Source organism: Oncorhynchus clarkii, unplaced genomic scaffold (genome assembly GCF_045791955.1).
Source record: "Oncorhynchus clarkii lewisi isolate Uvic-CL-2024 unplaced genomic scaffold, UVic_Ocla_1.0 unplaced_contig_4447_pilon_pilon, whole genome shotgun sequence".
NCBI lineage: Eukaryota > Metazoa > Chordata > Actinopteri > Salmoniformes > Salmonidae > Oncorhynchus > Oncorhynchus clarkii.
Genome location: NW_027260867.1, coordinates 50,429 through 72,939, shown reverse-complemented (window position 1 = coordinate 72,939; position 22,511 = coordinate 50,429). Strand labels below are relative to the sequence as shown.

Below are 22,511 nucleotides of genomic sequence, written 5' to 3'. Positions count from 1 at the left end.
CATCATAGGAAGTGTTGCTACATCATAAGAAGTGTTGCTACATCATAAGAAGTGTTGCTACATCATAAGAAGTTTTGCTACATCATAAGAAGTGTTGCTACATCATAGGAAGTGTTGCTACATTATAAGAAGTTTTGCTACATCATAAGAAGTGTTGCTACATCATAGGAAGTGTTGCTACATCATAAGAAGTGTTGCTACATCATAAGAAGTGTTGCTACATCATAGGAAGTGTTGCTACATTATAAGAAGTTTTGCTACATCATAAGAAGTGTTGCTACATTATAAGAAGTGTTGCTACATCATAAGAAGTGTTGCTACATCATAAGAAGTTTTGCTACATCATAAGAAGTGTTGCTACATCATAGGAAGTGTTGCTACATCATAAGAAGTGTTGCTACATCATAAGAAGTGTTACTACATCATAAGAAGTTTTGCTACATCATAAGAAGTGTTGCTACATCATAGGAAGTGTTGCTACATTATAAGAAGTTTTGCTACATCATAAGAAGTGTTGCTACATCATAAGAAGTGTTGCTACATCATAAGAAGTGTTGCTACATCATAAGAAGTGTTGCTACATCATAGGAAGTGTTGCTACATTATAAGAAGTTTTGCTACATCATAAGAAGTGTTGCTACATTATAAGAAGTGTTGCTACATCATAAGAAGTGTTGCTACATCATAAGAAGTTTTGCTACATCATAAGAAGTGTTGCTACATCATAAGAAGTGTTGCTACATCATAAGAAGTGTTGCTACATCATAAGAAGTGTTGCTACATCATAAGAAGTGTTGCTACATCATAAGAAGTTTTGCTACATCATAAGAAGTGTTGCTACATCATAAGAAGTGTTGCTACATCATAAGAAGTGTTGCTACATCATAAGAAGTGTTGCTACATCATAGGAAGTGTTGCTACATCATAGGAAGTGTTGCTACATTATAAGAAGTTTTGCTACATCATAAGAAGTGTTGCTACATTATAAGAAGTGTTGCTACATCATAAGAAGTGTTGCTACATCATAAGAAGTTTTGCTACATCATAAGAAGTGTTGCTACATCATAAGAAGTGTTGCTACATCATAAGAAGTGTTGCTACATCATAAGAAGTTTTGCTACATCATAAGAAGTGTTGCTACATCATAGGAAGTGTTGCTACATCATAAGAAGTGTTGCTACATCATAAGAAGAGTTGCTACATCATAAGAAGTGTTGCTACATTATAAGAAGTGTTGCTACATCATAAGAAGTGTTGCTACATCATAAGAAGTGTTGCTACATCATAAGAAGAGTTGCTACATCATAAGAAGTGTTGCTACATTATAAGAAGTGTTGCTACATCATAAGAAGTGTTGCTACATCATAAGAAGTGTTGCTACATCATAAGAAGTGTTGCTACATTATAAGAAGTGTTGCTACATCATAAGAAGTGTTGCTACATCATAAGAAGTGTTGCTACATCATAAGAAGTGTTGCTACATCATAAGAAGTGTTGCTACATCATAAGAAGTGTTGCTACATCATAAGAAGAGTTGCTACATCATAAGAAGTGTTGCTACGTTATAAGAAGTGTTGCTACATCATAAGAAGTGTTGCTACATCATAAGAAGTGTTGCTACATCATAAGAAGTGTTGCTACATCATAAGAAGTGTTGCTACATCATAAGAAGTGTTGCTACATCATAAGAAGAGTTGCTACATCATAAGAAGTGTTGCTACGTTATAAGAAGTGTTGCTACATCATAAGAAGTGTTGCTACATCATAAGAAGTGTTGCTACATCATAAGAAGTGTTGCTACATCATAAGAAGTGTTGCTACATCATAAGAAGTGTTGCTACATCATAAGAAGTGTTGCTACATCATAAGAAGTGTTGCTACATCATAAGAAGTGTTGCTACATCATAAGAAGTGTTGCTACGTTATAAGAAGTGTTGCTACATCATAAGAAGTGTTGCTACATCATAAGAAGTGTTGCTACATCATAAGAAGTGTTGCTACATCATAAGAAGTGTTGCTACATCATAAGAAGTGTTGCTACATTATAAGAAGTGTTGCTACATCATAAGAAGTGTTGCTACATCATAAGAAGTGTTGCTACATCATAAGAAGTGTTGCTACGTTATAAGAAGTGTTGCTACATCATAAGAAGTGTTGCTACATCATAAGAAGTGTTGCTACATCATAAGAAGTGTTGCTACATCATAAGAAGTGTTGCTACATCATAAGAAGTGTTGCTACATCATAAGAAGTGTTGCTACATCATAAGAAGTGTTGCTACATCATAAGAAGTGTTGCTACATCATAAGAAGTGTTGCTACATCATAAGAAGTGTTGCTACGTTATAAGAAGTGTTGCTACATCATAAGAAGTGTTGCTACATCATAAGAAGTGTTGCTACATCATAAGAAGTGTTGCTACATCATAAGAAGTGTTGCTACATCATAAGAAGTGTTGCTACATCATAAGAAGTGTTGCTACATTATAAGAAGTGTTGCTACATCATAAGAAGTGTTGCTACATTATAAGAAAAGTTGCCACATTATAAGTCATGCAGAACTCCCCCACGCACCGCCCATCCATCTGTCAATCAAAAGTCATGACTAGGAATCTTCCACACACACACACACACACACACACACACACACACACACACACACACACACACACACACACACACACACACACACACACACACACACACACACACACACACACACACACACACACACACACACAACAACCCTGAAATGAAACCACTTGCACCACATTGTAATTTGACTCATGTGATTATAACCCTGCTACAAGTCTGGTCTCCATATGGTCATTCAATACAAATCCATTCAGGCTCTTATGTCTTTCAACTCGGCTCATGTGTTGTGTTTTGTGAAAGAGTCAGGCTTTTCTCTCTCTCTCTGGTTTCCCCCTTTTCTTGTATTTCCTAGTGTGTGAAGTGCATCCCAGCTCTGTCTGGTTGCTGACTGACAGTGGTCTACTTAGCCGGGGTTTATGAAGTGGGCTGTCATTTATATAATGTATCACAGACTCCATACGTTTTATTTACATCATATTTACATTTACATTTACATCAGCAGATGTCACAAAGTGCTATACAGAAACCCAGCCTAAAACCCCGATCAGCAAGCAATGCAGATGTAGAAGCACGGTGGCTATGAAAAAGTCCCTCGTTTTTCCTAGCCACCATTCATCTAACACATTCAACTCTGCTTTGTGGAGGTCTGTTCTCTTCCCTGGTTAGTCACTCAAAAAGGGGATGGAAAGGTGTTGTTTTACAGCCTTTTTATACAGCCGGAGCAGAAACAACACCCCATTACGAGGCCAACGTGAATAAAACTAATAACACCCTATAACCAAGAACGTTACCACATATAACCTTTAATAGTTACAGGTAACACACACACCTTCCTGGCTGTGTGTGTGTGCGCGCGTGTGCGTATGTGTATGGACGTGTGTGTGTGCGTGTGTGTGTGTGTACATGTGTGTATGTGTACATGTAGAGAAATATGAATAGGGATAGTGTATGGGGTTAGAGGGTAATCCATGATGTTTTATTTTCTCTGCATACCGGTTGAACTAAATCTCATTATGAGTACAAGTTATTTATTGGGTTGTTTCAGCCAACTATGAGAAACATGTGGAATCGAAAAATGTTTAATAAATAAAGTTATTAACCTTTGTCTCAATGCATGCCAGAGCCTTGTATGGGCCGCTGCCCTGCCTGCACACACACACACACACACTGACCGTTTTGTTTTATAAATTGCACGATAGCCAGGACCACCAAAACAGAGATTGTTTTTTATCATTGAGAAGTGCAATTACAATCTAATGCTGTGTTACAGGCCACTTCTTTTCCCTGTTAGGCTTTATTTGATAAATTTGGCTGCAGCTTTCATCCTGGGTTTACAAGGCTAAGAGCCCTGAACCACCCATGTAGAGCATGTTAAACACAGGGTTCACCCACTGTAAGATACGTCAACAGCTAGACAGCAGAATGCAGACACATGGGTATGTGTGGTGACTGGGCAGGACAGAGTGAAAATTGTGGTCGTCCTTGGTGATTACAGTATCGATAGTCCTGTTCTTCTAAAGTGTATCACATCTATCCCCATGGCACATACATTCCCCCTCTTCATCACCATCACGTCTATCCCCATGGTACATACATTCTCCCTCTTCATCACCATCACGTCTATCCCCATGGCACATACATTCCCCCTCTTCATCACCATCACATCTATCCCCATGGTACATACATTCCCCCTCTTCATCACCATCACGTCTATCCCCATGGTACATACATTCTCCCTCTTCATCACCATCACGTCTATCCCCATGGCACATACATTCCCCCTCTTCATCACCATCACATCTATCCCCATGGTACATACATTCCCCCTCTTCATCACCATCACGTCTATCCCCATGGTACATACGTTCCCCCTCTTCATCACCATCACATCTATCCCCATGGTACATACTGTACATTCTCCCTCTTCATCACCATCACGTCTATCCCCATGGTACATACTGTACATTCCCCCTCTTCATCACCATCACATCTATCCCCATGGTACATACTGTACATTCCCCCTCTACATCACCATCACATCTATCCCCATGGTACATACATTCTCCCTCTTCATCACCATCACATCTATTCCCATGGTACATACTGTACATTCCCCCTCTTCATCACCATCACATCTATCCCCATGGTACATACTGTACATTCCCCCTCTTCATCACCATCACGTCTATCCCCATGGTACATACTGTACATTCTCCCTTGTCATCACCATCACGTCTATCCCCATGGTACATACTGTACATTCTCCCTTGTCATCACCATCACATCTATCCCCATGGTACATACTGTACATTCTCCCTTGTCATCACCATCACATCTATCCCCATGGTACATACTGTACATTCTCCCTTGTCATCACCATCACATCTATCCCCATGGTACATACTGTACATTCTCCCTTGTCATCACCATCACATCTATCCCCATGGTACATACTGTACATTCCCCCTCTTCATCACCATCACGTCTATCCCCATGGTACATACTGTACATTCCCCCTCTTCATCACCATCACATCTATCCCCATGGTACATACTGTACATTCTCCCTTGTCATCACCATCACATCTATCCCCATGGTACATACTGTACATTCCCCCTCTTCATCACCATCACATCTATCCCCATGGTACATACATTCCCCCTCTTCATCACCATCACGTCTATCCCCATGGTACATACTGTACATTCCCCCTCTTCATCACCATCACATCTATCCCCATGGTACATACTGTACATTCTCCCTTGTCATCACCATCACGTCTATCCCCATGGTACATACTGTACATTCTCCCTTGTCATCACCATCACATCTATCCCCATGGTACATACTGTACATTCTCCCTCTTCATCACCATCACATCTATCCCCATGGTACATACTGTACATTCTCCCTTGTCATCACCATCACATCTATCCCCATGGTACATACTGTACATTCCCCCTCTTCATCACCATCACATCTATCCCCATGGTACATACTGTACATTCTCCCTTGTCATCACCATCACGTCTATCCCCATGGTACATACTGTACATTCTCCCTTGTCATCACCATCACATCTATCCCCATGGTACATACTGTACATTCTCCCTTGTCATCACCATCACGTCTATCCCCATGGTACATACTGTACATTCTCCCTTGTCATCACCATCACATCTATCCCCAATGGCACATACTGTACATTCTCCCTTGCCATCACCATCACATCTATCCCCATGGTACATACTGTACATTCCCCCTCTTCATCACCATCACATCTATCCCCATGGTACATACTGTACATTCTCCCTTGTCATCACCATCACGTCTATCCCCATGGTACATACTGTACATTCTCCCTTGTCATCACCATCACATCTATCCCCATGGTACATACTGTACATTCCCCCTCTTCATCACCATCACATCTATCCCCATGGTACATACTGTACATTCTCCCTTGTCATCACCATCACATCTATCCCCATGGTACATACTGTACATTCCCCCTCTTCATCACCATCACATCTATCCCCATGGTACATACTGTACATTCTCCCTTGTCATCACCATCACGTCTATCCCCATGGTACATACTGTACATTCTCCCTTGTCATCACCATCACATCTATCCCCATGGTACATACTGTACATTCTCCCTTGTCATCACCATCACGTCTATCCCCATGGTACATACTGTACATTCTCCCTTGTCATCACCATCACATCTATCCCCAATGGCACATACTGTACATTCTCCCTTGCCATCACCATCACATCTATCCCCATGGTACATACTGTACATTCTCCCTTGCCATCACCATCACATCTATCCCCATGGTACATACTGTACATTCTCCCTTGTCATCACCATCTCCCTGTTTAGACAGGTGGTCTTCCTTATTCATCACATTCAAGTAGATCTATGAACCCTTGGGAGGTGGGTGGAAGAAGGGATAGATAGAGAGAGAGAGAGAAAGACTGAACTCCAGTTCTTCAACATCATAGCCAACACCCCCCCCCCACTCTCTTTCTCTCATCCTTTTTACTTTTCATTTCATTCCATGAAGTTCACATCTGGATGGCAGATGTCTATCTCAGGCAGAACATATTAGTTCTCTCTCCCTCCTTCTTTCCTCCCTCTGTCTCTCTCTCTCTCTTTCTCTTTCTCTCTCTCTCTCTCTCTCTCTCTCTCTCTCTCTCTCTCTCTCTCTCTCTCTCTCTCTCTCTCTCTCTCTCTCTCTCTCTCTCTCTCTCTCTCTCTCTCTCTCTCTCTCTCTCTCTCTCTCTCAGTTCATTCTCTTTTCCCTCCCTCCTTCTCTTTTTGTGAGTGCAGGCAGGCATGGTGATAATCCTCCTCTCTTCCACCTGGCCTGGACCACCCACTCTCTCACAGCACTATAGAACTGAGCCAGCAGCCCACCAGCAGAGAGGCAGAGCAGAGGCTGGGGGAATACCAGAACAGCACCACCATGTGGTGAACTTGGAGAACTGCACCGGGAATTACCAGGAGGACTTCAACTGTAGTGGTGCCAGCTTTGTCTGTAGGCTACCGCAGGCCTATGTCTCCACCTAGAGGGACGTGTACAGAGACTGAACACGAGTTGAGTCATGTAGGTTAACCATCACATGGGAACAAGTTATTTGGGAAAATTGTGTGAGTGAGTGAAAGTGGAAAAGTGATGTCGCGGTATTTCCTATTTTGCAGAGCTTTCGACCAACATGGCTCACCGCCCGCGGCTTCATCGTCGGTCACGCTGAATGAACCCGGAACGCCGGAACCCATTTAGAGTGGAATTTGGACAGTGCCCGTGCTGTTGATGGGGAATATGAGTGGAGAGAGGAAGAAGATACTCTGTTGTGGTACACAGTGTCATTGTGATCCTGGGGGATTACACACTCACACGGATACATACACACACTCACACGGATACATACACACACTCAAACGGATACACGCGCACACACACTGACGTGCCGCTCACACACACAGACGTGCTTGCACACGCACTAACACACGTGCACGCAGACGGAAAACTTGCTCGCAAGAATACAGACACACACACACATTCACACACTGACAAGCACGGACGCATGTATGCACACACACACACACACACACACACACACACACACACACACACACACACACACACACACACACACACACACACACACACACACACACACACACACACACACACACACACAACCCCTAACCCACTCAGCCATTGTAGTTTCTCCTTTTGGAAGTATCTGTGGTGGCTTTGCCAAAAGGGGAAGTGGGATGAGCACGTGATAGAATGAGGATGAGGACTTGCCGGGGGTCAAGGGTCATATAGGGAAGGTGATTGTAGCAGAGACCGTGGCTGTGAGGATAGGTCCCATGTACCACTTACCAATTGGTGGGTTGAAATTGCATTACCCAGTAGTTAATGCTTCAACTGTGGGGACAGATTTTGCTTTGTGGCTGTGAACTTGAACTTTGTGTTAACCGTGGTATCTGCTGTTAAAGGAAACGATCCTCTTGTATCATTCCAACAGCCATTCTCCCTCTCTTTCCCAGCGGGTCAAGCCTCTGTCCATAACTGAGTTGCTATAGTACTTCACCCTCTAACTCTGCCCCCTCCCCCGCTGCCCTTCCCAGCCAGTCAGAAACATGGGGTTCTAGTGCAGTGAGATTCCGCTGCATGCGTGGTGTGTGTGAGTGATGGGCGTTGGTGGTCCGCTGCTTTCACACCTGTGGCTGTGGCAGATATATCCTGTTTGGAAAGGACCGACGGCCTCACCAACGCCCTTACGACCCCCCCCCCCCCCCCCCCTACACACACACACACACACACACACACACCATCTCACCTCCTCTGCTGCCAGGAAGTGTGCACAGGAAACAGCTGTCCCCTGCGTCCGTTCGACCCCCTTCCGGCCAGGTGCATCCTGGGAAAGAAGTGATGTGTGACTGTCGACTGACGTTCAGCTCTTCTATGGCGTCGTTACAACCCAGCCAAATCACTATTATGACTGAGTGTAGACATAATTGTGTAGATTGACATATTTCCCTGTACTGCAATTCTATTGATAATGCTAACCAACATTTAGTAAGTGCAATAATCGTTTAGATTCTCCCTGACGATCACAGAGACAAGATAGAAATACAATTGTAAATACTACAGTCTACCTGTATGAGTAATTGTTCTGGGCTCCATCTCCTATAAAAGTCCTATCTAATCAAAATCATAGCATTTGGCACATTCACCCAGCTCTCAGATTGCCTTAGTCTTTCTATATATTGGTCTAGATTCCAGTGCTAAATGGACGCTCACCTAATGGGAGTTCACCCCGTCATAACTAATGCATTTTGTTCTGTTTGAAGAAGAATAGCCAGACTCCAAGACAACCAGGAGAAATAACACCCAAATACATCTGTGGTTATGAGCTTAGACGTGTCTGTAGTCTGTCCCACTGGCCGTCACACACGTACACACACACACACGCACACACACACACACACACACACACACACACACACACACACACACACACACACACACACACACACACACACACACACACACACACACACACACACACGCTGTACTGTATTGTTTGTCACTTTCTCCATCTATAGCACTGCGAGTATTGCCTCAAACAATTAGGCCGTACTGATTCCTATCACCAGACACACAATAGTGTTTACATGAGGCTGAGGAAACGTGGCCATGGAGCCCGTCTGTGTGTGCGCTTGAACGCTTATGTATGTGTCTTGGTGTGCGTGATTGCGTGAATGTGTGTGTGTGTGCTTGAGTGCTCATGTACGTGATTGCGTGAATGTGTGTGTGTGTGCTTGAGTGCTCATGTACGTGATTGTGTGAATGTGTGTGTTTGCGTGTGTGTGTGTATGTTATGAAGCATGTAGTCATTTGTTAGTTTGTTAAATGATGTGGACTTAATGGAGTTAAGATGTACAGACATAGATGAATATCTGTATATCATGAGTACTCACATTGGTATATGGTGGTCCTGTACAGTGATTACGTTGGTGATCCTGTACAGTGATTACTTTGGTGATCCTGTACAGTGATGACTTTGGTGATCCTGTACAGTGATTACTTTGGTGATCCTGTACAGTGATGACTTTGGTGATCCTGTACAGTGATTACTTTGGTGATCCTGTACAGTGATTACTTTGGTGATCCTGTACAGTGATTACTTTGGTGGTCCTGTACAGTGATTACTTTGGTGATCCTGTACAGTGATGACTTTGGTGATCCTGTACAGTGATTACTTTGGTGATCCTGTACAGTGATTACTTTGGTGGTCCTGTACAGTGATGACTTTGGTGATCCTGTACAGTGATTACTTTGGTGATCCTGTACAGTGATTAATTTGGTGATCCTGTACAGCGATTACTTTACTGTTCCTGTACAGTGATTACTTTGGTGGTCCTGCACAGTGATGACTTTTTCCATTTCACCTTGCTCTTCACTCACATCGTTAGGACATGTTGTACAAACCAGCTGTGATCAATATTGTTACAGTGACACACACACACACACACACACACACACACACACACACACACACACACACACACACACACACACACACACACACACACACACACACACACACACACACACACACACACACACACACACACACACACACACACAGTGGTGTAAAAAGTATCCATTTGTCATACTTTAGTAAAAGTAAAGACACCGTAATAGAAAATAAAAGTTACCCAGTAAAATGCTATTTGTATTAAAGGTAAATGTAATTGCTCAAATATACTTACGTATCAAAAGTAAAAGTATAAATAATTTTTAAATCCTTAAATTAAGAAAACCAGACGGCACAATGTTCTTGTTTGTTTAATTTCCGCATAGCCAGGACCACAGTCCAACACTCAGATATTATTTTCAAACTAAGCATTTGTGTTTAGTGAGTCTGCCAGATCAGAGGCAGTAGGAATGATCAGACTTTTTTTTAACTCAAGTACTTTACACCACTGCACACGCACAAACAAACACACGCATGCACACACTGATGCACACACACACACACCAATTACCTGCAAATCCTCCCCATTAACCGAAGCTGTAATTACACTATACAGGCTCCTGACAATGTCTCAGGACATTTTTATTAAGAAGAACGTTGAGAGAATGTGAGAGAACGTTGTCGCTCTGACATGAAAACAATCTAACATTAAAACCGAGCCGAAACAACTCTGATTTCTTCCTCGGGACATTTATATTGAGCTGATTGTTTAGTGTTTTGCATGAGAAAACGTTGTCGGCCTGACATTAAAACAAATCCTCTCTGCTTTCTTCCTCGGTCAGGGGTGAAGCGGAAGTGGTCTGTTAGGGTTTTGTTGCTATTATTATTCCTGATCTACAGTTCGGGTTTCACACAGTACCGCAGGAGCCCAAATGAAAATGTCAACAATTTGTCTAGTTTCTTCTCTCTTTTTGTCACGGGTGAGAGAGCATAAAAGAGTTGATTGTCTGTGAACTCTGAGGTCAGTTAGGCATGCAGTCTTTGAAGACGGAGGCCCAATCTGACTGGGGATGTTTTGTGTTCAACTGGACTGGGCTGCCGTGCACTCTTTTGATGTCAGCTTTTAGAACGGATGAAGGCTTTACAGACAGAGCAATATAAATGATCATATATATGTACATGTATTTGTGATGAAGTTTGTTAAACACTTGCCTCTGCTCTGAAGGGTCTACCTTCAGCTCACGCTCTCTTACATGTATATTGCACTGTATGTGTAATGTACATTTTGTTTAATACTTATTCGAAGTATATTACTACCAATTTAATGCAGAAGCACAAGGTTAAGTTATTGCCTGGGGACTCACGGCTCATGGAACATAATATATATCTGTTAGCAGGCAAAAAGCCTGACTCAGGGGAATTGTCTTCAGACCGCATGTTGCTTTTTATACGTTACACGCAAATCCACCCAGATAGATACAGCCTTGCTACAATATTAGATGTAGTTATATTTATTTGAGTGCTTTCAACTGAAACTGCAGGTGCTTAACTCATAGTAGCTAAACTCATAGGAGCTAAACTCATAGGAGCTAAACTCATAGTAGCTATACTCATAGGAGCTAAACTCATAGTAGCTAAACTCATAGGAGCTAAACTCATAGTAGCTATACTCATAGGAGCTAAACTCATAGGAGCTATACTCATAGTAGCTATACTCATAGGAGCTAAACTCATAGGAGCTAAACTCATAGTAGCTATACTCATAGGAGCTAAACTCATAGTAGCTAAACTCATAGGAGCTAAACTCATAGTAGCTATACTCATAGGAGCTAAACTCATAGTAGCTAAACTCATAGGAGCTAAACTCATAGTAGCTATACTCATAGGAGCTAAACTCATAGTAGCTAAACTCATAGGAGCTAAACTCATAGTAGCTATACTCATAGTAGCTATACTCATAGGAGCTAAACTCATAGGAGCTATACTCATAGTAGCTAAACTCATAGGAGCTATACTCATAGTAGCTATACTCATAGTAGCTATACTCATAGTAGCTATACCCATAGTAGCTATACCCATAGTAGCTATACCCATAGTAGCTAAACTCATAGTAGCTAAACTCATAGTAGCTATACTCATAGTAGCTATACCCATAGTAGCTATACCCATAGTAGCTATACCCATAGTAGCAATACCCATAGTAGCAATACCCATAGTAGCTAAACTCATAGGAGCTAAACTCATAGTAGCTATACCCGAATGGTCATCATTCTCTGGGGCCTTTGCAATGTTTGTCTTTCAGACTGTCTGGGTAGGAAATGACGGAGACAATAAAAAAGAGGAATTGACCTTGAGAGAGAGAAAGAGAGAGAGAGGAAGCAGAGTCTTGAGGAAAGTTACTGAGATGACAGTATTGGCCACCATGCAGTGCAGTGCCACAGGTGTGATGATGTAATCACAGAAACAACCAGGACTGTCTCCATTTCTCTCTTTTTCTCTCTATCCTTTTCTTTCTCTCTATCTGTCTACCTTTTCCCACCTCTGTTGATCCTATGGTAAACACTTGTCAGAGCCATGGTGCTGCAAGTGCTGCAGACAGGGAAGTAGTTTAAATAGGACATGGATATATTAGGTTTCCCCAATAAGATCTATTGTCTGTAGGTGTCTGCATGGCTTCCTTTGTGGTGTTATTCTATTGTGATGCAAACACATTCCCTCCATTATGGTTACCATCCAAGTCCCTTCATATTCTAGGATTGGCTGCCCTGGTGGAACGACGCGTGCCTGTGTGTGTGTGAACCCATGAGTGTATGTCTATACAGAGTGAGATTGTATGCGCATGCGTACGTGTGCATGCGCATGTATGCGCGAGCGTGTGTTGGTATTGGGGTTGGGGGAGGGGGAGAGGAGAGGAGAGGAGGGGGGTACATTTCCTTATCTGCGGGCCACAGGCGGCTTTGAGAGCGTTATCAGTAGCCACCACATTGTACTAGCACATCCTCTTGTCCAGTGGGGAGCGGAAAAACTCTCCTTGCTACGAAGTTCTCTCTCTCTGTCTCTCTCTCTTTCTCTTTCTTTCTCTCTTCTGTGTCTCTCAGTCTATCCCTTCGCTCTCTCTCCCTCTCTCTCTCGCTCCCTCTCGCTCCCTCTCTCTCTTGCTCCCTCTCTCTCTCTTGCCCCCTCTTTCTCTCTCTCTCTCTCTCTCTCTCTCTCTCTCTCTCTCTCTCTCTCACTCTCTCACCTCTCTCTCTCGCCATCCAACTAGAGCTCTGTCTCTTCCTGGCATGGAGGGAGAGGAGGGAAGAAAGTAAAGAAAGAGAGATTGGGAACTAGAGAATGACATAAGAACACGAGTACGACATGGTCAGAATCACCTTGTCAGCTTGTGCGCCTTCGTTCAACAGAATCACCACAAAGGACTCAAAAGGGCATTATGTTAATTTTGTTATTCCTTGACCAATTTTTGACTTCATCTCTTGGTCTTTTGGATTTTTGATATTACATATTTTTTTTAACATTACTGGAGTTCCCAATTTATTTAAGGAGGGCGGAAAGTAGATGTGCCATGTGCTACCTTACCTATGGTACTGTAGGGTCCTGTGGGTAAACAACTGTACTGACAGAGCACGCTGGTTTTCATGCTGCGTAGGTGAGTAGGTCTGCACTGGTCAATTTAAATATTACTGTATAGGATAAATGCTATTGAGTTCAAAGTCATTTATCGTAAGTTATTGTTGTTAATTTATTGCCTGAAGTTATAGTTCATTTTTCTTTGTGATAATTTTTTTTATGGAGGAAAACCTGTTATGTGTCTTTGCCTGTTCTTTGATCAAATAAACAATGTAGAAAACATTACAATAAAATACATGTTTGTGTATTTACTACAGATATAATAAACATAACATCATATACATAAAAAATATGTATCTTTGCACCCATACAGATATAAGACCACCAAATTATATTCATAATTTATGACTTGAAATGAACAACAAATGAGTGCATTGAGTTTACACAAAAATACAATATGATTTTGGTCTCATGTCAAAGGAAACAAGGAATAACAACAACCAAAAATCTGAATCGTTACGAACATTAACTAAAATGTAATCAAGTTCAAATTGAATTGTAGACATAAAGGCAGCTGAACATTGAAGGTAACATACTCTTCATGACACAAATAAATGGTCAAGCAATTAATTAAACATTATAATTTGATTGCAAATAATAAAATATTACAAAAAAACACGTAACAAAAAGAAAGACTTCAACACATCTTTGGGAGTATTTGTTCCATTGTCGTTTTTTATTATTCAACTTTTCTATGAATCAAATGTTAATGTTGAAAGCTCACCTTGCCTGTTCTCTCTCTCAAGATATATGTCATTTCTTACCAATGATCTACACAAAATACTTTAGAATGTCAGTGGAAGAAAAATTCCAACATTTTTTGTTAGATGAATGAAAAAGTAAACAGTAATATTTCTTGATTAGATAAGTATTCACCTCCCTGAGTCACTACACGCTAGTAACACCTTTAGCAGCGATTACAGCTGTGAGGCTTCTTGGGTACGTTTCTTTACACACCTGTATTGTGCAATATTCGCCCATTATTATTTTAAAAATTCTTCAATCTCTGTCGAGGTGTTGGGTATCAAGGCTAGACAGCAATTTTCATGCAGATTTAAGTCAAAACTGTAGCTTCACCACTCAGGAACATTCACCGTCTTCCTGGTAATCAACTCCCGTGTAGATTTGGCCTCGTGTTTTAGGTTACTGTCCTGCAGAAAGGTGAATTTGTCTCCTAGTGTCTGTTGAAAAGCAGACTGAACCAGGTTTTCCTCTAGGATTTTGCCTGTGCTTAGCTCTATTCCGTTTCTTTTTATCCTAAAAAACTCCCCCAGCCTTTGCTGATGTCGAGCATACCGTTGCCATGATGCAGCCACCACCATGCTTGGTAATACAGAGGCAGGTACTCAGTGATGTGTTGGATTGGTCCCAAACATAAGGCTTTGAATAAGGAGAAGAGACGGTTGCACAATCCAGCCATGAATAATGAATCATCCAAGTCTTGCAGAAGCAGAACCTATAAGACAACTGTGAACTTCCTTGAAATGAGGAAAACACACACGCAGTATGATACCAAACAATGGACACCCATGACAACCATGTTGAGCCTGTCATCAGCTCGTGAGAGGGCCAGGGATACTAGATTTAGCTTTGATGTAGATTATATATGGAAAAATGTGTCATTTTAATTTCCTAATTAATTCAAAATTCTTAATGTATATTTATTTTATATTCACCACTTCCAGAAGAAGAATTATCACTGAATTACCAAAGTGAATTATTGTAATGTTTGTTTATGTGCCAATTAATCCATTAAGGGATGGGTTGCCAACTGGTGATTTGACAGGAAAATAACATTTCATTCATTCCAGTATTTGACCCACTAAATCATGTAAAGCAAATGTGTCTTATCTCTTTTGTTCTACAGGTTTGAAAACCGTCCAATCTTTATGCACCTGGGACAATGTGGATTGTATGGACAGTTTGATTCATATCCGAAAAGACAGACAGACAGACTGGGGGACTAATCAACAGTGTCGGCCGATGGTGACTCATTCAAAGACAACGTACTTGGCTATTCCTCAGGATGTACTATGGGAAAAAGTCTAGACTACTTAACTTAAACCAGACCAACTAGTCTGCTGTGGAGCTCCAAGAAGATCCAGAGACGCCTCGGTCAGACCACTAGTAAACACTGGCACATGATTATTGATGTGAGCATCGTCTGCCCAGCCACTGTAGATTGGACACAGCCTCTTGAGTGGGGCCATGAATGCAAGATCACACTCACACGCTCTCTCCTTTTTTTCCTTCTCTCTCTCTCTCTCACACACACACACACACACACAAACTCTCACACACACACTCGCTCTCACACACGCAACAGCCCTCAGAATGAGAGGTGACAATAAGACTGGACTGAGCCAAACCCGAGGGCATCAGCCTTAGCTTCAACACCACCCAATGACACCTGACCCCTGAAAACCCAGGACCCAGACAGCCCATCACAGACATCTCTGGACTGATTAATAACAGCAGTAGACAACCCGTCGTTCAGGAGGACCAGGGGACTAACAGCATAATAAGGAGATATTATCTGGAGTAGCCGCAGAGGACCGGGGCTGAGAGAGGTCTGTGGAGGTCTATAGGCGTCTAGCAGCAGCAGCTAGTGGCCGAGACACTATGCTGGGTGAGAGAGACAGAACAGCGGAAGGGGTGAGGGGTGCAGTGGTGGGGTGCCTTCCCACAGGTACCATGATGGAGAAACTGAACCCCCCCTCTGACCCCCTGTCGGAGTCTGAACGACTGAGCCCTCAGCAGACCCCCTCACCGGCTTCACTTGACGCTAGCAGCCCACCACCGGATAATGAAGCAGGGAGTCCGGGAGACAGGTTTGTCCCACCTAGCCCCCCTGCCTCCCCTCCTCCACCTCCAGAGTCCCCTACCAAGTTGCTTGACCACCCTGCCGCCACCAACATCGCACCTGAACCACCGGTCTCCATGGAAACAAACAACACCAAGGGAGGAGGTTTCATTCGCTCCTCTCCGAAAGCCCCCTCCTCCTCTCCGCCTCCCCTCCTCCCAGCCCCAGTGTCTACATCCACTACCTCTGCCGTCCTCCCCCCATCCTCCTCCTCCTCTTCTTCCTCCTTTTCCTCTATTGCCCCCCTCCCTCCCCACATCCCTGTTATTAGTCTGGGACACAGTAAACCCCCCCACCCCCTCTCCCTCCCCAGTAACACCCCTCTAACCACCCTGCACCCCATCCCCAACCACCCCTACCACCATGACCCTTACCATCACACCCACCACCACGGGGCCATCCGCCTCACCCAGCTCACCTCTCTGTCAGGGACCAGACCAGGGGCCCCACCCATCCCCTCCCAGGGCCCCCTGCTGCCCCACCAGTACCTGCCATCACACCACTTCTTCAGCAGGTGATGTTTCATATTCACATTATATTCCATTATCCAGTGGAGGCTGCTGAGGGGAGGACAGCTCATAATAATGGCTGGAATGGAGTCATTGGAATGACATCATACACGTGTTTTCCATGTGGCTGATGTCATTCCAATGACTCCATTCCAGCCATTATAATGAGCTGTCCTCCCCTCAGCAGCCTCCACTTGCATTATCATATTTCATGTTATGACTGGCTTTCTGATACTGTATGGCAAACTGTTTCACTATAACTGACAGTTTCACTACAACAACTGACTGTTTATAACGTAGATTTCTCTTTCTGCTTTTCCTAACCCTTAAATCCTAACCAATTATTAAACTAGAACTACTACTTCCCCATAGAGCCCCATTTCCTAGAATCAGTATGATGAAATATCCTTCTTCCTCTTCATTTTCAGCAGGAACGTTGTTCTATTCTAGCAGCATGTCTCTGCCAGTGTCAGCCCTAACGAGAGAGAGCCTGCTGACAGCATGCACACTCCATCAACATCCCAAACATAATCACCATACAGATCACTTTGCTCGCTTTCTCTCCCTCAGTCAATTTGAAATGTTTTTTTAGCCATTTCAAATCCATTTAACAATTTGAAAACCATTTAAAATATGATTACTCCCCTGAATAGCATCGTTTGTACTTCTACAGTTTATATTATTTTATTGCTTGCATACTTTTGTTTGTTATCTTTCATTTCCAATGAAAACTCTCTCACGTTCCTCCCTCTTTGGACGCCACTATAATAATGTTTCATAATGTTTACATACTGTTTTACCCACTTTCATATGGTTATACTGTAGTCTAGTCAAGGCCATTATATTTAACTTTTGCTATACATATACAAGTCTATCCTACGTATTCTTCAGATATACTACATATTCTATCCACAGACTGTCCACAATGTCTACACGTCCCACCACGAATAAACACAGTTGAAGTCAGAAGTTTACATACACCTTAGCCAAATACATTTAAACTCAGTTTTTCATTTAATCCTAGTAAAAATTCCCTGTCTTAGGTCAGTTAGGATCACCACTTTATTTTAAGAATGTGAAATGTCAGAATAATAGTAGAGAAAATTATTTATTTCAGCTTTTATTTATTTCATCACATTCCCAGTGGGTCAGAAGTTGACATACATTCAATTAGTATTTGGGAGCATTGCCTTTAAATTGTTTAACTTGGGTCAAACATTTCGGGTAGCCTTCCACAAGCTTCCCACAATAAGTTGGGTGAATTTTGGCCCATTCCTCCTGACAGAGCTGGTGTAACCGAGTCAGGTTTGTAGGCCTCCTTCTGCCCACAAATTTTCTATGAAATTGAGGTCAGGGCTTTGTGATGGCCACTCCAATACCTTGACTTTGTTGTCCTTAAGCCACTTGGCCACAACTTTGGAAGTATGCTTGGAGTCATTGTCCATTTGGAAGACCCATTTGCGACCAAGCTTTAACTTCCTGACTGATGTCTTGAGATGTTGCTTCAATATATCCACATAATTTCCCTGCTTCATGATGACATCTATTTTGTGAAGTGCACCAGTCCCTCCTGCAGCAAAGCACCCCCACAACATGATGCTGCCACCCCCGTGCTTTACGGTTGGGATGGTGTTCTTCGTCTTGCAAGCATCCCCCTTTTTCCTCCAAACATAACGATGGTCATTATGGCCAAACAGTTCTATTTTTGTTACATCAGACCAGAGGACGTTTCTCCAAAAAGTACGATCTTTGTCCCCATGTGCAGTTGCAAACCGTAGTCTGTTTTTTTTATAGCGGTTTTGGAGCAGTGGCTTCTTCCTTGCTGAGCATCCTTTCAGGTCATGTCGATATAGGACTTGTTTTACTGTGGATATAGATACTTTTGTACCTGTTTCCTCCAGCATCTTCACAAGGTTCTTTGCTGTTGTTCAGGGATTGATTTGCAGTTTTCGCACCAAAGTACGTTCATCTCTAGGAGACAGAACGAGCCTCCTTCCTGAGCGGTATGATGGCTGCGTGGTTCCATGGTGTTTATACTTGCGTACTATTGTTTGTACAGAACGTGGTACCTTCAGGTGTTTGGAAATTGCTCCCAAGGGTGAACCAGACTTGTGGAGGTCTACCATTTTTTTTCTGAGGTCTTGGCTGATTTCTTTTGATTTTCCCATGATGTCAAGCAAAGAGGCACTGAGTTTGAAGGTAGGCCTTGAAATACATCCACAGGTACACCTTCAATTGACTCAGATGATGTCAATGAGCCTATCAGAATCTTCTAAAGCCATGACATAATTTTTGGGAATTTTCCAATCTGTTTAAAGGCACAGTCAACTTAGTGTATGTAAACTTCTGACCCACTGGAATTGTGTCATGCACAAAGTAGATGTCCTAACCGACTTGCCAAACTATAGTTTGTTAACAAGACATTTGTGGAGTGGTTGAAAAACAAGTTTTAATGACTCCAACCTAAGTGTATGTAAACTTCCGACTTCAACTGCAAATATACATTTGTACTCCGGACTCCAACATTGCTTGTCCTAATGTTTCTATATTTCTTAATTCCAAGATTCATGTGTATTGTTGTGTATGTTAGATATTACTGCACTGTTGGAGCTAGGAACACAAGCATTTCACTACACCTGCAATAACAGCTGTTAAATATTTGTAAGCCACCGTTAAAATGAGATTTGATTTGATTTGATTCTCTCCTTCTCTCTCTCAGTTCTCATCTTGGTCCCTCTGGTAACTACGGAATCTTTTCCAGTAGAAGCATCAAGAGACGGTCCTCCTCACACTATGAGTTGGATCTCAGTGATGGTAAATAGAAGATAAACAAACTGGTGTGACTGTCCATGGACTACTGACCAATACCAGCATATGACAAATCAATGAGATACAGTTTATGTAGTGTATGTATGTACACATACACCACAGGAGGCTGCTGAGGGGAGGACAGCTCATGATAATGTTCGGAACGGAGTAAATGGAATGGCATCCTGGAAACTATATATGTGATGGATTTGATACCAGTCCTCTGATTCCGTTCCAGTCATTACCACAAGCCCGTCCTCCCCAATTAAGGTGCTACCAACCTCCTGTGATATACACTGAGTATACCAAATATTAGGAACACCTTCCTGATATTCAGTTGCGTGTATGTACATGTGCATACTAGTAGGTATGTGTATTTAATGCACTGTGCCTGTGTATCCTCATCCAGCGGGCCCTCCTCAGAAGCTGGCGAGGCGTGTGTTCACCAACAGCCGGGAGCGTTGGCGCCAGCAGAACGTCAACGGGGCCTTCTCAGACCTCCGCAGGCTCATCCCCACCCACCCTCCGGACAAGAAGCTCTCCAAGAATGAGATCCTCCGACTGGCCATGAAGTACATCGACTTCCTTGTCACCCTGCTCAACGACCAGTCCCAAGACAAAGCCAGGGGCTCGCCTGAGGAGGAGACCCAGGATGAGAGGGCCCAAGCGGGGCTGAACAACAAGGATATGCACCCACTTTTCCAGGGTGACACTCCCTCTTCAACTATGGTCTACCACGACAGAGGAGACTCCACAGACTCATCGATCATCGCCTTGGCAACCTCCCCGACCTCCAGTTGCTATAGCAACACAGACAGTGAGGAGAACCTGGGGGGCGGGGCTAAGAGCTCAATGGTGGTGCCGCGGGGCATTCCGGGAAAGGTCAAAGGTCAGATTCGGACTGCGGTGACACTTGCCAACGACCAGCGGTGACATGACATGTAACGTCACAAAGAGGACAAAATTGAATACCTGGTAGTAAATAATATCCGACAAACTGACAGAAAGGACAAAAATGTACAGTATACTTACTACTCTACCAGCAATCTATGAGACTTTTGGAATCGATGTAGTTCTTTCAATGACATGGTATATCTGCAAGGTCAGTTCTGAGTTCTTGTAGCAGTTTGTGGTAGTGTTTGACTGCCCCTCTGTCTGGATTTTGTGTTCTGCAGTGTGGGACTGAGGCTTTCTGGGTAACGTAAGCTGTTTCATCCGAACTGAGGCTTCTATAGGGCTACCTGGGAAATGTAGGCTTGACTGTTTGTACATCCAGTCAGCACAGTGTCAGTTGCCCTAAAACCTCTGAAGGAGCCATGTTGACCTCATGGCTTTGCTTCCTGAAGTTTGAGACATCAAAAAACATCAATGACGGTAACCTTCAGCCAGTAGTTTATGTGGCAATTTTTGAAGTTTCCTATTTTCTTTCTTTAGTCAGATGAAGAAGATGGTCCCACCCTGCCTCCCTTAGAGGACAACATTGTGACACAGTTGTCCCAAATGGCACCATATTTCCTGTTTAGTGCACTTCTGGTCAAAAGTAGTGCACTATGTGGGGAATAGGGTGCCATACGGGACATTGACCGTGCTAGCTGACCAAAATAAAGAGTGTTTTAGTTCTCTCTTCCTTATTCAACATCCTCTTATTGCACTCCAGAATACATGCAGCCCTGTTATCAGCACAATTTCTCAACCCATACAATTGTTTCGCTGCTGTGTCCAGTTTGAGAAACAGACAGTGTAGTCGCTGGCAAAGTATTGTTGTGTGAAGTGGTGAAGATGTGTTTTTGTGTTCAGAAAATCAACCGTGCTTATTTTATGGCTGTAAGTTGGTTTGTGATCCTATAAAAAGTGTGTTGTGAGAAAGTGCACATAAGAACATTTTGTATTTTTATTTATCTAATACGAATGAATTAATATGAACCCTAGCTTCATGTCCACATCCCAGTTCAACCCTAACCCTAACTTCCTTTCCACAGCCCAGCTCAACCCTAACCTCCTGTCCACATCCCAGCTCAACCCTAACCCTAACTTCCTGTCCACATCCCAGCTCAACCCTAACCTCCTGTCCACATCCCAGCTCAACCCTAACCCTAACTTCCTGTCCACATCCCAGTTCAACCCTAACCCTAACTTCCTGCCCACATCCCAGTTCAACCCTAACCCTAACTTCCTGTCCACATCCCAGCTCAACCCTAACCCTAACTTCCTGTCCACATCCCAGTTCAACCCTAACCCTAACTTCCTGTCCACATCCCAGTTCAACCCTAACCCTAACTTCCTGTCCACATCCCAGCTCAACCCTAACCCTAACTTCCTGTCCACATCCCAGCTCAACCCTAACCCTAACTTCCTGTCCACCTCCCAGTTCAACCCTAACACCAACTTCCTGTCCACATCCCAGCTCAACCCTAACACCAACTTCATGTCCACATCCCAGCTCAACCCTAACACCAACTTCCTGTCCACATCCCAGCTCAACCCTAACACCAACTTCCTGTCCACATCCCAGCTCAACCCTAACACCAACTTCATGTACACATCCCAGCTCAACCCTAACACCATCTTCCTGTCCACATCCCAGCTCAACCCTAACACCAAC

General features: G+C 43.1%; 1 protein-coding gene across 3 annotated transcripts; it reads left to right on the top strand.

Annotated features, from left to right (window-relative positions):
* The first annotated feature begins 13,197 nt into the window (after positions 1-13,197).
* Positions 13,198-21,790, top strand: LOC139401981 (T-cell acute lymphocytic leukemia protein 1 homolog). Of its 3 annotated transcripts, XM_071146016.1 has the most exons (5): positions 13,512-13,748; positions 15,597-15,882; positions 16,056-17,106; positions 19,821-19,915; positions 20,319-21,790. In XM_071146016.1, exons 3-5 carry the CDS (start codon positions 16,352-16,354, stop codon positions 20,840-20,842), a joined length of 1,374 nt encoding a protein of 457 aa, XP_071002117.1. In that variant the 5' UTR covers positions 13,512-13,748; positions 15,597-15,882; positions 16,056-16,351; the 3' UTR covers positions 20,843-21,790. The 3 variants fall into 3 exon arrangements, with proteins under 3 accessions (XP_071002115.1, XP_071002116.1, XP_071002117.1); XM_071146014.1 differs by having other exon boundaries at positions 13,198-13,748; positions 15,597-17,106; XM_071146015.1 differs by having other exon boundaries at positions 13,363-13,748; positions 15,004-17,106.
* Positions 21,791-22,511: the final 721 nt, after the last annotated feature.

Coding starts and splice junctions, on each gene's coding strand:
- LOC139401981 (XM_071146014.1), top strand. CDS start 16,352: ATGCTGGGTGAGAGAGACAGAACAGCGGAAGGGGTGAGGGGTGCAGTG. Junction 17,107..19,820: donor TCACACCACTTCTTCAGCAG/GTGATGTTTCAT, acceptor TCTCTCTCTCAG/TTCTCATCTTGGTCCCTCTG. Junction 19,916..20,318: donor TGAGTTGGATCTCAGTGATG/GTAAATAGAAGA, acceptor ATCCTCATCCAG/CGGGCCCTCCTCAGAAGCTG.